This window comes from Vipera ursinii (genome assembly GCF_947247035.1).
Source record: "Vipera ursinii genome assembly, chromosome: 3".
NCBI lineage: Eukaryota > Metazoa > Chordata > Lepidosauria > Squamata > Viperidae > Vipera > Vipera ursinii.
In genome coordinates, this window is record NC_139516.1 from 30,195,942 (window position 1) to 30,210,876 (window position 14,935).

Genomic DNA, 14,935 nt, shown 5'->3' on the forward strand with positions numbered 1-14,935 from the left:
TAAAAGCTGTAATCTTTTCTACCTTTTCAATTGGTCAGTCCAACAGCTCACTGGCGCTGCAAATCAATTAAGTTGAATTTCCAACCCTTTAAAAATTGAAGTTGTAGGTAAGTGATTTTCCCTTAGTGACCAACTTACCAGTCCCAATTGTGGTCACTAACCAAAGACTATTGTAGCAACTTGAAATGTGGCAATTATGACTTTGTCTGATGGATTAAGATCAGGGGTGTCAAACTTGCAACGTCACGCAACATGTCACGACATACTGTGACTTTTTTCCCCATTGCTGGCAATGGGGTGGGTGCGGTTTTGCCATGAAGCATCTGGCCCGCGGGCCAGCAGTTTGACACCCCTGGATTAGATGGACATTTTAAAACGATTCAATCAAACCAGTGTCATTTACCATTTTGGCTTCAGTTTTTCAACAGCTGAATTATGTATTCCAGGAAAAGAATTAGCCTTGTTGAAAACGACAGTTGTTGACTTAGCAAAGTTTTCAGCTTTGATAACTTTTGTTATCAAGGTTGTTTTTCCAAGGAAGCTTCAGCAAGTCAAAAGATAAGCAAGCTGGAACTGGTGAGTATTTGAATGGGAATTCTCTAGGAAACACCCAGACTGTACTACATTGGACATTTCAAAAATATTTTAAATGCTGTCAGAGACAAATCTTGTAAGAACTTTTCTCAAGAAAACTATGTTCATGAAGTCACAAGGAGTTAAGTTTGACTTGAAGGAGATTTGATTGTTCCGCTGTTTTTCCTGTACTACTAGTAATTTGTTGGCAAAATTATAGGACAGGGTTTGCTAGTTTGTCTGAAATCAGAAAGCTGGCAGCCCTCTTGTTTGGGGAGGGCGCCACCTAGTGATTGCACAGCATTATCACTGATTGAAAGATAAACCTGGAAAGATACAGTAGGGACTTTGCTTTTAGGGCAGGTGTGTATGTATCTTGTACAGAAAGGATTTACTTCACAATAGGTTGATTAAGTGCCCAGCAAAATGTTTTCCATATTACTGACACCAGTAATGGAAGGATGTGATTGAAAGGATACAAATATTATAGACTGATTTTCAGAGAAATATTGCAATGGCATGAATTTCAAGGAGGAAAATAATTTGAAAAGCATGAAAAAAAAATATTGAAATCAACAAAGGTTTGCTTGATTATTTTAATTTGCTTTAAAAGAAACAAGTGCAAATTAAAATGAAGACAAAAAGGAAGGATGATTTACAGTTATTATAACTAAAAGTTATTTAGTTATAATTTGCTAAAGAAAACTTCCATCTTTCGTTATCTTTTTGGTTTCATGTTTTGTTTTCTCCATGGGGTAACCCTTGAGTAACTTGAACAGACTCCTTAAATCTTTAATATTTTAAGAAAGGAATCTCTTTCAGACATTATCGTGGACAATAATTATCAATGTTAAATAAAAATATATAATAAAGTAGAAGGAATGCAGGCCAGTTGGGGAAGTTTTCATTCTGTTGGATTTTGAATGACAATCAGGAAATAGTCCTTATCTGCAAAAAATATCAAGCAATTATATTTCAATATTTGGTTGTTACTGTTAACTCATAATAACTTTTTTGTGTCATGTTACGCTATTTCAACTGCTTTGTAGACAGAGATTATGTGCCTTCCAGGCATTATCAGCTACAAAGAAATTTGGTTAGTGGCACATGCTGAAAAGGACTTCTTCATGAGGTTTTGCAAATATAGTATACATAGTCCTTGACTTATAACTGTAATGGAGCCTGCCTATCATGGTCATAAGTGCTGTTTATGACAGTTGAGTTTATGACCTGTTTTGTAAGGGTCATTGAGCAAACATGGCAGTGATAAAGTGAATGCCAAGGTCATTAAGCGAAGAATGGTTCACAATGGGCATAGATTTGTGCTGATTTTCAGCAAAACTTTCATAAAGTGTGACTGCAGAATGCTGCAAATAGCCAAGAATGTGGCCAGATTGCCAAATGCCCGAAAGTCAGTCATGTGACCATAGGGGGAGGCAACAATTGGAACTATGAATCCAAAGTAAATCTCTCGTAACTTTGAATGGTCACTAAGTAAATGGTTTTAAGTTGGGAACTACCTGTACTAGTTGGAAAAAACAATACTGGACAAAGATTATAAATAAACACAAATTCCTCATGCTATTTCCTTTTTGGAAGCACAGTTATACAAAATGTAAAAAGAGAATATGATATAGTAACCCAAAGAAATAAAGGCACAAGAAAAGGCTGAACATAAAGAAACAAGTTAAGTCAATAAAATTCACTTAAATATTACAAACATTAGAGTTGTTAAAACAGATCAGGCCACAAGCCATCTACTGCATCATTGTTTCTTAAAATGAAGAATAGTTAGGCCGATACATTTAGAACAGTAGTCCCCAACATTTTGAGCTTTGAGGATTAGTGGAGGGGGAAGGGGATGGTTCTGTGTGAGCACAGCTCCATTTGCACAAACAGTGGACACATGTGCCTGTTGCTCATGTAAATGGAGATGCATGTGGGCGCACTCGCCTGCATTTGCTGCACTGCAAATGGAGCTGCATGTATGAGCACACTGGCCCACCACTTCCATGGACCGGTTCTGAACGGACTCCAGACCAGGGTTTGGGGACCCCTGATTTAAAATCCATTCTTATCTGAATCTTATGAGAAAAACTGGTACAGAGATAGATTGCCTATTGCTGTTACATTTGGAGACAACTCTACCAGAGGCTCAAAGAGAGCTTTTTCCCCCTTTTAATTTTACCTGGTGCAACCATGATCTCATTTTTCTTGGAGCGAATCCGCAGGAATGTAAGATCGTTCTGGGGATCAATGTCTCTGACAGTGCCCCTTGCCTTCATTATTAAGTTATGCATTAAGCCTGCATACTGTACTGTGGAGGAATTGTCCATGGTGCTTTTGATGGGGATACCTGCAGAATGCAAAAGGATCCTTGAGATAAATTATTTAAGACATTGCTTGATCAGAAAATTTTGAGTTCTCTATTTTTTACTGAACAGTTTTGATATAAAATCCTGTTATTTGATATGCATGTAGCAAGCACATATGTAAACCTTTCGTATGAGATTCAGTATGCATTTCTTTAATAAAGATGTATAGACACAATTGCCTTATTATATTAATGAGGGCCAAACCATACAATGCAATCCTCTGTAGACTTATCACAGAGGGAGAAAGAATATTTAAAGTTCTACACAGGATATACACATAGATCACTTGTTGGCTATTTTAAAACAAACTTGAAGAGCTAAATGTTCCAGATTCCTTGCTTGCCATATATTTCTTGCTTAATGAATATTTATTAAGCAAAATCTGTTTGATTATCTTAATCAAATAATAATTTATTTGGTTTATATGCTCTTGAATTAACAGAAGCCAATCTTACATTACAGTTTATTATAGTTATTTTATATTAGGCTGCTTTCATAACTTGGGTTTGTACACTATACTGATCTTAAAATGCTGCTTTATAACGGTATTGAGGAGGCTGTTTGAAAAGACTTCAGCAAATGTTTTTAAATCAATTTAAATCAGAAAGTTTATCACAATTTCTAAAAGAACATATTAAATGAATGCACCCTGTTCCATTTTAATAATCAGAGATAGCACAATCTCAAAATAATGTCAAAGGCTTTTGATGCAGTGCGATTCACTTCCTCCCTAACAGCCATGTAATTTCAGCCTTGGTTTCATAATGATGTCTGAGTCCCCAGGTGGTTCTTAATCCCAAACCACACACTGCTTATGTGCTACCAAAGGGCAGATTTCATTCACATCAACTTAGCTGTCACAGCACCTTCTGAATTGACAATAATGATCCCTTGGACTCCCTTTTGACTCTGGATTCGCTTCAGTGTTTCCTCTACCTCAGCCTAGGAGGGAGAAAAAAAAATAACAGCTTGAAATGTGCAATTTTGTTTCTGGATCATACTCTGTGCTAAGCCATATAGATATAGAAGAAGCCTAAAAGGATTCAAGGAGACACTTCTTAAATACTAAGCCAAAAGCACAGCTATTTTGGGAACAGCCGTATCAATGCCTGCTTTTCTTAAACCCATAATTTTCCTCCCATCATTTGGAAATAAGCCTTAGATGCCAGACATTTGTTTCCTGTGGTTTTCTAGTAGGTTTTTTTTTTTAAAAAAAAATTGCACTCAAAGCTTCACACCTATAGGATATGTATAGTGGTAAAATCTTGCTTGCTCAGTTTCCCTCTCAGAGTATAAGGGTCTTTCCACACATAGTCTTCTATATGGGGATAATTTCTATCTGAGAAAGGATTTGCAGGATTCATCTTGGAAAATGCAATGCAAATATTTAAATGCTGATTTGAACACATAGGTAGGGACGCAGTGGCTCAGTGGGTTAGGACGCTGAGCTTGTCGATCAGAAGGTTGGCAGTTTGGCGGGTTGAATCCTGAGTGCCGCGTAACAGAGTGAGCGCCTGTTACTCGTCCGAGCTTCTGCCAACCTAGCAGTTCAAAAGCACATAAAAATGCAAGTAAAAAAAATAGGGACCACTATGGTGGGAAGGTAATAGCGTTCCGTGCGCCTTTGGCGTGTAGTCATGCTGGCCACATGACTACGGAGACGTCCTCGGACAAGCGCTGGCTCTTCGGCTTTGAAACGGAGATGAGCACTGGCCCCTAGAGTCAGAAACGACTAGCACGCATGTGCGGGGGAACCTTTACCTTTACTTGAACACATAATTGCAAAGTCAGCATGTGGAGCATCCCTCCTTTGGGGGCAATGACATGCTGACACAGATGAAACCTAAAAATCTTTAGAGGAATGAAATTATACTTAGGTGACAGTAGAGAATATATATAGCTTGGAGACAAAATAGAAGCAACAAAAAACATTGGTTGAAATAAAATGTCATGCTTTTAATCCTTTATATTTACAGAAATTAAAGCTAAAATAATCAAATACATACTCTAAACTTCTAAGAAAGGAAATTTAGATTCAGAGCAAATGATAAATATAATTCTACAAATAGAGGTAAACAAGGTAAACATGAATTTCTTTTTTTTTTAAAGGAAATGACTAAAAACATGATTGCTCACAATTCCAATGAAGTAAAAAGGAAGAACCAACTCATGCAAGTACAAAAAAGGTTTGGGGAAGATTTGAAAACCAAAATGGACATATGTAGGAAGAGGAAAGAAAGAAAGAAGGCCAGAAGGAAAAAGTAGCTCCAAATTAGAAAAAGTATCTAGATAGCAAAAGAGTGAGCTGAGGCTTGGGATGGATGCTAAGAACATTTTTTAAAAAGAAATCTTCAGAAATGTTCAAAGAAGGACAAACCAGCTGCTATATCATATAAATGCACTTGAAAAAGCAGGATATATATACTTTGCAAATAAACTCACTTTTAATAAGAAATAATGCAGCTAAAGACAATGTATGTTAATGCATTGTAAGATTCCTGTTTCTGTTTTCTGCTTCAGGCTAAAATGTAGTGGTGAATCAAGCATAAAATTGAGTTTAGCTTGCACCAGGTCAGAGAGATGAAGAGAAGCAAATCTGCTGGACTGGGACTCTGCAGGCACAGAAGCTTAAGTCATTTTGAACATATATAAGAGCAACTGAAATCTGTGGGAAAATATCACAGGAAACATATCCTCCTTCTAAAAAAGAATGCTTCACTTTAACTAGGTAATCAAGACATTACATAAGTAGTATGTGAAGCTGTTTTTTAATTGTGCCATTACTTTGTCTAATTTCTGGAATTTTACTTCCTGCAACTGACACTGTTTTCCATAGAATCTGTTAGAACAACTTTTTTTCTTTCCAACAATAAATGATTAAATAATGGAAACCAGAATAGTGCCAAGATATTTTTCTGATAGTGTGAGGATTTGTTTCTCTGGAAACACTATTCTATAGATATTGAGCACAATTCATTCTCACTGAAATCTTTGAGTTTTGGTTTTCTCAAAGAAATCTTTGAGGAGACCTTCTTCTGCAAACATTTTAATAGGCTCAACTATGTCAATGAGTTCCTCTTTTTAAAAATTTGATATTAGTAATATTGATATGATAACAAGAGTCAACATACTGTACTGGTTTTAAGACAAACTGACAAACCATCCATTCTTGGAGAACTGTATATAGATCTGGTTGCTTTTCAGCAAAAGGGGCCTATAGTGGGAAACGTTGCTAGAAAAGATCACAAAACTGATCAAAGGGCTGGTTTGTTGAGCAAGGCACACAAGTTTGTGTCACTTGCTACTGTTGCTAAATTAACAGAACATATGTAAGGTCCAAATAAACAATCCATATTATGACTCAGCATAATGGCTAGGTTCACACAACACAATAACACAACAGCTGGACTTGTCCAAAATTCAAAACCACAGAGCATCCCCAACTATATTTTATATTGGCACATTCACAAGATTCAGCTGTCAAGTGAAGGTGATCACTGCATATTACACAGGGTACCCATTCCTACATGACAGCTGGACATATATACATGGGACCCATCACAGCTGCTCTTTCGGGACACAATGCATCACGAACTAGCCAGTCACATTACACCAGGGGTCTTCAAACTTGGCCCTTTTGTGACTTGTGGACTTCAACTCCCAGAATTCCTCAGCCAGCATGCCTGGGTGAGGAATTCTGGGAGTTGAAGTCCACCAGTCACAAAAGGGCCAAGTTTGAAGACCCCTGCATTACACTTTCCTCGTGTGCTGTGAAAAACCAGCCCTAGTGCTTTAATTTACAGCGTAAACCGGAAAACTGGGTCAAGAAAATCATAGTTAAATGATCGGGTAAGCAAGGCAGAAGTGAAAAGGCCAGCTAAAATCAGAACACGTGAAAGCGATTGTATTTTGGGGAAAGCAATGACAAGACACGCCTCGCCTCATCCCACGAGACTATGGGCTGAGGAATCGGGGAGCCGTCGTTTGGAAGACAGCCGCCAAGAGAGAGAGAAGCAAAGGGTGACACCTGCGTCCCGGTGGTGGTGGGGTCCTCAGCCTTCCTTGGTCATCCCATCGCATTCCGGAAGGCTCTGCCCGATTCTCGATCCCACTCCCTCCCCGCTCAGAATTTTAAAGGGCGAAGCAAAGACGGTGAACTACACCGATCCACCGAACTCCCCCCTCCGCCTTTCCTTACCATTTTGCAAAAAGGAAAGCAACTCAATGCTTTCTCTCGACTTAAGCCAAGGATCGCCAGCTGATTCCGCAGCCGAACCCCTGACTGTTTTAGGGCTGAGACCTAATTCAGCCAATTGACGCAGGCGGAAGGCGGGTTCTGAAAGGGCAGGGATCAAGAATAATTTTCGTAGCCTTCTACCGAAAGGCTCACAAAGGGAGGGGTTGGGGCCGTCGTTTGAAAGGCACGCCGCAAAGATGGAATTGAAGGTTAGTTAGGCGTGCTTGCTGTTAAACAGGGCAAAGCTTGGTATAAAAGGAGAAAGCAAAACGATAAATGCAGGATAAACAGATGTGTGAATAGTGTTTTGAAATCATAGCTAGCAGAGCCAGGAAGAGCCAGGTTCAAAGTCCCGGGAGTGAAGCTGAATGGCTTTGGGACAAAATGGCTTGTTGAGAAAATACAATGAGGACGCCTCTCCGTCAGTCAAGGGAAAGATATACCGTAGGATCCAATCTCAGTCAGTCACCGAGACCAGAGGTTTATTCTTCCTCGCTTTCGGACTCGTGCTGGTAAGCCATCCTAAGGGAACTCTCTCTCTCTCTCTCTCTCTCTCTCTCTCTCTCTCTCTCTCTCTCTCTCTCTCAAATGTGACAACTTTAAGATGCATGGACTTCAACTCCCAGAATTCCACAGCCGGCAGAGTTGAAGTCCACGTTCTTAAGGTTAGAAGACATGCATTACTGGAGATTGTTCTGTGAAAGTCTCCTTTTGCCCTCTGTGACTCCAGTTTTTATGGCAGATGCTTTATAAATGGGAGTCCCAATGAGATTATTTTTCTAAAAATGCTTCAAATCCAAATCTTCATACTATGACAGCAATAGAAGTACATCCTCACTGAATGAAAAACAGGGTTCTGTGAAATCCAGTATTCTGTTCCTATAGTGACCACCTAGTGCCTGTGAAAAGCAGTTTAGTAGCATAAAAGCACCTCCTGTTTGTTTGCCAACTGGCATTCAAGATGAACTGGAGGCTATATGTAATCCTGATATATGCCGATAGATGCCAGTAATCTTTCTTCTGGAAGTTTTAAAACTTTAAAAATCTTCTAATAAATAGACTAGTAGCTGTCATATCCAGTAGTTTCTTAGTTCAGCTATAGACTTTGTGAAGTACTTCTCTATCTGTTCAGAACTTCCCATCTATAGAACATAAATTATAGAGCTCAATGCAGAACACAATGACTAGGTCAGGGGTGGGCAACCTCGGCTCTTTTATGACTCGTGGACTTCAACTCCCAGAATTCCTGACCCACCTTGGCTGGCTCAAGAATTCTGGGAGTTGAAGTCCACGAGTCATAAAAGAGCCAAGGTTGCCTACTTCTGGACTAGAGCATTTGTGACACATAGGACATAAGAGTTGGAAGGGGCCTTGAAGGTCTTCCAGCCCAATTCCGTTAAGCAGGAGACCTACCATTAGAGATAAATGGCTGTCCAGTCTCTTCTTGAAAACCTGCAGCGATAGAGCACCTGCAACTTCCAGGGGAAAGCTGTTCCTGTCAGGAAACTTCTCCCTAGTTCTAGTTTGGATCTCTCTTTAATGATATTCTACTCATTAGTTCTTGTCCTGCCCTCATGTAGTTTCATGTACAGGTGAAACTCAAAAAATTAAAATATCGTGCAAAAGTTCATTTATTTCAGTAATGCAACTTAAAAGGGGAAACTAATACATGAGATAGACTCATTACATGCAAAGCAAGATAGTTCAAGCCGTGATTTGTCATAATTGTGATGATTATGGCTTACAGCTCATGAAAACTCCAAATCCACAATCTCAGAAAATTAGAATATTGTGAAAAGGTGCAATATTCTAGGCTCAAAGTGTCCCCCTTTAATCAGCTAATTAAGCCATAACACCTGCAAAGGGTTCCTGAGCCTTTAAATGGTCTCTGTCTGGTTCAGTAGGAATCACACTCATGGGGAAGTCTGCTGACCTGACAGTTGTGCAGAAAACCATCATTGACACCCTCCATAAGGAGGGAAAGCCTCAAAAGGTAATTGCAAAAGAAGTTGGATGTTCCCAAAGTGCTGTATCAAAGCACATTAATAGAAAGTTATGTGGAAGGGAAAAGTGTGGAAGAAAAAGGTGCACAAGCAGCAGGGATGACCGCAGCCTGGAGAGGATTGTCAGGAAAAGGCCATTCAAAAGTGTTGGGGACTTTCACAAGGAGTGGACTGAGGCTGGAGTCAGTGCATCAAGAGCCACCACACACAGACGGATCCTGGACATGGGCTTCAAATGTTGTATTCCTCTTGTCAAGCCGCTCCTGAAAAACAAACGTCAGAAGCATCTTACCTGGGCTAAAGAAAAACAGACCTGGTCTGTTGCTTAGTGGTCCAAAGTCCTCTTTTCTGATGAGAGCAACTATTGCATCTCATTTGGAAGCCAAGGACCCAGAGTCTGGAGGAAGAATGGAGAGGCACACACTGCAAGATGCTTGTAGCCATGTCATCTGCTGGTGTTAGTCCACTGTGCTTCATTAAGTCCAGGGTCAACGCAGCTGTCTACCAGGAGATTTTGGAGCACTTCATGCTTCCTTCCACAGACGAGCTTTATGGGGATGCTGACTTCATTTTCCAGCAGGACATGGCACCTGCCCACACTGCCAAAAGCACCAAAACCTGGTTCAATGACTGTGGGATTACTGTGCTTGATTGGCCAAGCAAACTCACCTGACCTGAACCCCATAGAGAATCTATGGGGCATTGCCAAGAGAAAGGTGAGACATGAGACCGAACAATGCAGAAAAGCTGAAGGCCACTATTGAAGCAACCTGGTCTTCCATAACACCTCAGCAGTGCCACAGGCTGATAGCTTCCATGCCATGCCGCATTGAGGCAGTAATTGCTGCAAAAGGGGCCCAAACCAAGTACTGAGTACATATGCATGCTTATACTTTTCAGAGCTCCGATATTGTTCTATGTACACTCCTTGTTTTATTGATTGCATGTAATATTCTAATTTTCTGAGATTGTGGATTTGGGGTTTTCATGAGCTGTAAGCCATAATCATCACAATTATGACAAATCACGGCTTGAACTATCTTGCTTTGCATGTAATGAGTCTATCTCATATATTAGTTTCCCCTTTTAAGTTGCATTACTGAAATAAATGAACTTTTGCACGATATTCTGGAGGTTTTTAAGAAGAGACTGGACAGCCATTTGCCTGAAATGGTATAGGGTTTCCTGCCTGAGCAGGGGGTTGGACTAGATGACCTCCAAGGTCCCTTCCAACTTATTATTCTAATTTTTTGAGTTTCACCTGTAGGTCAATTCCTTCTTTTCTGACAGCCCTTTACACACTGGAAGATCACGCCTAGTTCTTCTCTTTGATAGACTAGGCACTTATTCCCTTAAATCATTTATCATATGGTTTAGCCTCCAGACCCCTTATCATCTTTGTTGCGCTTCTCTGCACTCTTTCTAGTGTCTCAACATCATTTTTGTATCATGATGACCAGAATTGGATGCAGTATCGCAAGTATGGTCTTACTAGTGCAGTATAAAAGTGATACTATCACTTCTCATGATCTTGAAACTCTCTGTTGATGCAACCTAGGACTGCATTAGCTTTTTTAGCAGTTGCAGCGCACTGCTGGTTCATAATAAAGTGGTGGTCTTCAAGAACACTTTGGTCCCTCTCATAAATTGCTATTGTTGAGCCAGGTGCCACCTATTCCATATCTTTTTGAAGATCTCTGGTGAAGAACTCACCGCTTCATTTCTCCTGTCACTCATCTTTTACGAATATGCAGATCCTTTAACCACTCCTTTTAGTGTTTGGTTTCCAGCCCTCCCCTGAAAGTACTCATTTGTCACTTTTTGAACAGTAGAGAAACTTTCGGGAAGAGAAAGTCTCAACATGCAAAGAATGAGACCATAATCTTTTTAAATACTTTTATAAGAAGTTTGACTTCTTGAGCAATTTTTATTGTTACAATTACCTGAGTATCTGAATTTATACTTTGACAACAATTTAACATTGGGCTTGCAGTATAGCATTTTACAGTCCAGTGCTTCTGATTTCTCTTGCAATTCTGAGAAAGAAATGTGGAACAGTTTCTTCTCAAAATAAGAGCTAAAGATACCAAATGGATTCAATTTAATCTTCAGCTTCAATTTGAATTCTGTTGGAGAATGTGTTAATGTGATCTGGTAAACATCACAATGAAAATAATTGATGAAATTTCACCCAGTAAAAATTGGAAATATACATTTCATGTATCCTGTCATGACCTTTCCAGAAATAAAAGGCTTAAAGAATATTCAGACTGAAATGTATATAATAGAAATTAATTTTTACAACTAATGTTTTAGAGATATTGCTATGTTCCGATATTCATGTGGAAGAACTGTTGACTGATGGCCACATACTTTTGAATTAGTTTATAATGAACAAATCCTGCTCTTTGCAGAATTTTTTTTGTCATAGTTCAAGCCATTCCACCAGGCGTAAGTACCACACTTCCACAAGCCTTCAGGTTCCCACAATGAAAAGAGATACAAACTGCTCAAATGACTTTTATTACTGCAACATAACAAGGCATAAGAAAAAAATTTAAAAATTACAATGCAAAGGGACCTTAAAAGTGACTTTCCATTCTGATTTTAGAAATATTGCTAGCACAATGCTTACAATAAATGTTTTAACGAATATTTCATGGTCAAGACTTCGTTTGTTAAGTATTCTCAGTTTTGACTGTTTAAAATACATTTTTGTGCTTGGGATATCCAGCCCCCATTTCCCCTTGTAATGCAGCAGTAAAGACAAACAAAAAGCTATTTAAATTAAAAGTTTGAGTAAGCTACACTTCTCCAGACTGCAAAAATATATACAAGCATTTGCTTTTTCCTAATCATCTGAGCCATAAAAATATTAAACAGCCATGCCCTATAGAACTAGGGCCTGAGCTATTTTAATTAGAGCTATCCTTTATTTTAAAAATATAGGGCAGAAAGCCTTTTGTATAATTATACATTAACAATATTCCTAGGTCACTAGATGAATAATGTAACATTATGTAGAGCATCAACTATATTCCATACTTGTTACCTCCATTTTATTTCTGAATTGTAAATGTTCAATAATTAAATGCTATTAAAACAAATAAGCAAAGAATTCTAAGGCTTTTCTCCTCCAAAATCTTGATTTTTAATATATACTTCAGATATTCTGGTAAGTGCCACAGATAGATTTCTCTCCAGAATAACGTATGACCTTCTCCATCCAAGTAAAAGATCATTTGTGTAAGAAAAAAATCTGTGTATATTCCTTTGAATGTACACTGGAGGTGAGGAAAATTAAATTCTTTTCATAATTTTTAGAAATGAAAGTGGAAGAACAATGGGCTATTTATATTGTTTCAAAGGAGAATTCTAAAAAAAGTCAAGATATAAAACTGGTTAAGCCCATAAGCGTTCAATAGCCCTGAATTAATTCATTCTGAGTCTGGATGGGTAGATATGTAACACTTGTCTTACTGGCCAATTGGTTTGATCTTTGACTATGCTAGCTAGTTCTCAAAGGATTCTGCTCTTCTCACGCAATAGGACAATAAAAGTATGTAACATGCATTACTGATTTCTGAAAATGTCACCACCTCTTCTACTGAGTTCCAGAGCAGCATGCAGATCACAGAATTTTAACAACTTGGAGGAAAAGATGCAAGGTAGCAATGCTGGGCAAAAGAACTAAGCACTTTTGTTAAAAAATTGGGACTATAGTTTTATTACTATTGTCAGCTTTAATGGACAATATAAAAATATAATAATTGAAATTTAAATTAGATTTAAAACCAAATGCTGTCTAAGTTGTTAATAAGAGTTGATCAACAGTCTAAAATCATAACAACACACAATTTCCACCCTCTAAAAAAGTTAATGAATTATTTAAAACAGTATTTGGAATGCAGGAATGTAATTTTTGTGCCTCAGTTTCTTACATCAGAATTCTATGCCTGTTTGTTCAGAAGTAAGTTTCACTCTGTTCAATAAGATTTACTTACAGATACACATGCACAGGATTGCATGTCCAGATATATTCATGAGGCAGTTTTGTTGCAATGGTTAGACCAGTACTGGGAAATAGGAAGCAATACTCCCACATCTAGAGGAGAACTAGAATTGATAGTTAATGGCCATTTGTAGTTTTAAACTCAAGCTACAAAAAGGACTGGAAATAATTTCCAGTTGTTTCCACCTGAAAGAATTATCTTTCAAATTTACTATTAAAGTACCATCATCAAAACTAAGTACTCACTTAGCTGAAAATGGATTAAAATACCTGCAAATTTGAAGAGGCACCTTCAGATGGAGAAATAACCTGAGGAATGCGATCATAGTGGTAAAAATAAATAAAAGTGCTATGCTATGGATGCGTGCATTAAGGTCTACATATCCGTCTACTCTGTTTGAACAGAGATGGCTTTGGGATATGTTTTGCGAGAGTGGAAACAGTCAAGCCTCAATGGGTAAAGAACACATAATGCAAGCAGTGGAAATGCTTTTAGAATTCAGAATCTGAATGCAAGCAAGTTCTATTAGAAAAAGTCTGCTGCAATGCCGCAGCTACCAGTGGACTTCCCAGTTCAACAGCAGCAATACTTTGCTACTAAAACAGGAAGAGAAAAGAGTCATTTTAGAAAAAGGAAAAAGAAAGGAAAGGAAAAGAAAGAAAAAAGAAAATGCACTCCAGTTAATGAACATGATGCAAGACATAGCTCCAGAAGTACAGTAACTTCTGGTCGAGGAAGATTTCATTTATAGTTTAGCATTTTGGATTTCTGTAAAGACTTGGAAGAAATCTAAAAATAGAAGGAATAAAATGACAGAGCAACATCCATTTACTTACATACTAACATTTGTTTAAATAAATGAAGATCAAGTCCTGTTTACAGTAAGAAGTGCAACTAACAGAGGCAGTGAAGAACTCACACCCTATATGAATTTATGTTCTTCTGATCCAAATTCCATTAAGTTACTCTTGTCCAAATCCTTCCGTTTCTTCAATTGCAAACAATAACTTTTCCTTTAGCTGTTCATAACTCTTATATGGTGGCAAATCCAAGCGATTGAAACTGAAAATAAGCAACAAGCTTAGTAACACTGAACATTTGAACAAAATGATGCAGAAGAAAAATAAGAGCATCCAGCTCAACAAATGACTTTTTCTGCCTTTTTGTTGCCTTGATGTTGAGTTATAGCAACATACTAAGAATAACATGTATTTTCAGATGTCTACATTGTGCATTAATCCACTTAAGTCTATTTCTTGAGCTTAACTATATACCATATGAACTACCTATATATTATACAATTAACTCTTTTACTGCATATTTATGATTTTAATGATATGCTGTGTAATACAGATCTGCTTCTGAGTGGACAAGGAGGAAATAGGAACAGTTTTAGTGTAATTATCCAACAACTTTTATATCCCTATTTTTAAATGAAAAATTTAACTTGTGGGCCAATACCACAATGATATGCAACTGTGTGATTTAAAACATTTTAGCTATTTACAAAAAAATATAAAAGTAGCCCTAATTGTTACATATTGGAAATAGTAACTTGAATCACAACGGTAATCTAATTACTTACCATGTATGGCTTCTAGGCAACCAGTTTTCTTTACCAACTTTTTCAATGCAGAATTTTTGGGGTCCATTACTCCCTAAAATATTTTTTTTAAAAAATAAGATCCGACAGATATTAAGTTGTATTAAGTAAATACAGTGAAAATCAAAGCT

At 37.9% G+C, this 14,935-nt stretch overlaps 3 protein-coding genes across 4 annotated transcripts in view; 1 reads left to right on the forward strand and 2 right to left on the reverse strand.

The window, feature by feature from the left end:
• Positions 1-14,935, forward strand: part of PIGU (phosphatidylinositol glycan anchor biosynthesis class U) — a gene marked incomplete at its 5' end in the record, with an annotated part of 662,778 nt that overhangs the window by 56,812 nt on the left and 591,031 nt on the right. The window lies entirely within an intron of this gene.
• DYNLRB1 (dynein light chain roadblock-type 1) lies at positions 1,156-7,240 on the reverse strand. The gene is made up of 4 exons (XM_083358252.1): positions 7,147-7,240; positions 3,815-3,890; positions 2,762-2,929; positions 1,156-1,521 (listed from the first exon to the last, which is right to left on the reverse strand). Exons 1-4 carry the CDS (start codon positions 7,147-7,149, stop codon positions 1,478-1,480), a joined length of 291 nt encoding a protein of 96 aa, XP_083214378.1. The 5' UTR covers positions 7,150-7,240; the 3' UTR covers positions 1,156-1,477.
• The window catches only part of ITCH (itchy E3 ubiquitin protein ligase), a 56,115-nt gene continuing 44,992 nt past the window's right edge, over positions 3,813-14,935 (reverse strand). The window contains exons 23-25 of one of the 2 annotated variants that reach the window (XM_083358243.1): positions 14,787-14,859; positions 14,121-14,263; positions 3,813-3,890 (exon numbers count right to left, since the gene is read on the reverse strand). In XM_083358243.1, the coding sequence (XP_083214369.1) occupies positions 14,164-14,263; positions 14,787-14,859 (173 nt within the window). In that variant the 3' untranslated portion in view covers positions 3,813-3,890; positions 14,121-14,163. Of the gene's footprint in view, positions 3,891-11,692; positions 14,264-14,786; positions 14,860-14,935 lie in introns of those variants that run through there. The other variant, XM_083358242.1, reaches the window with a different exon arrangement.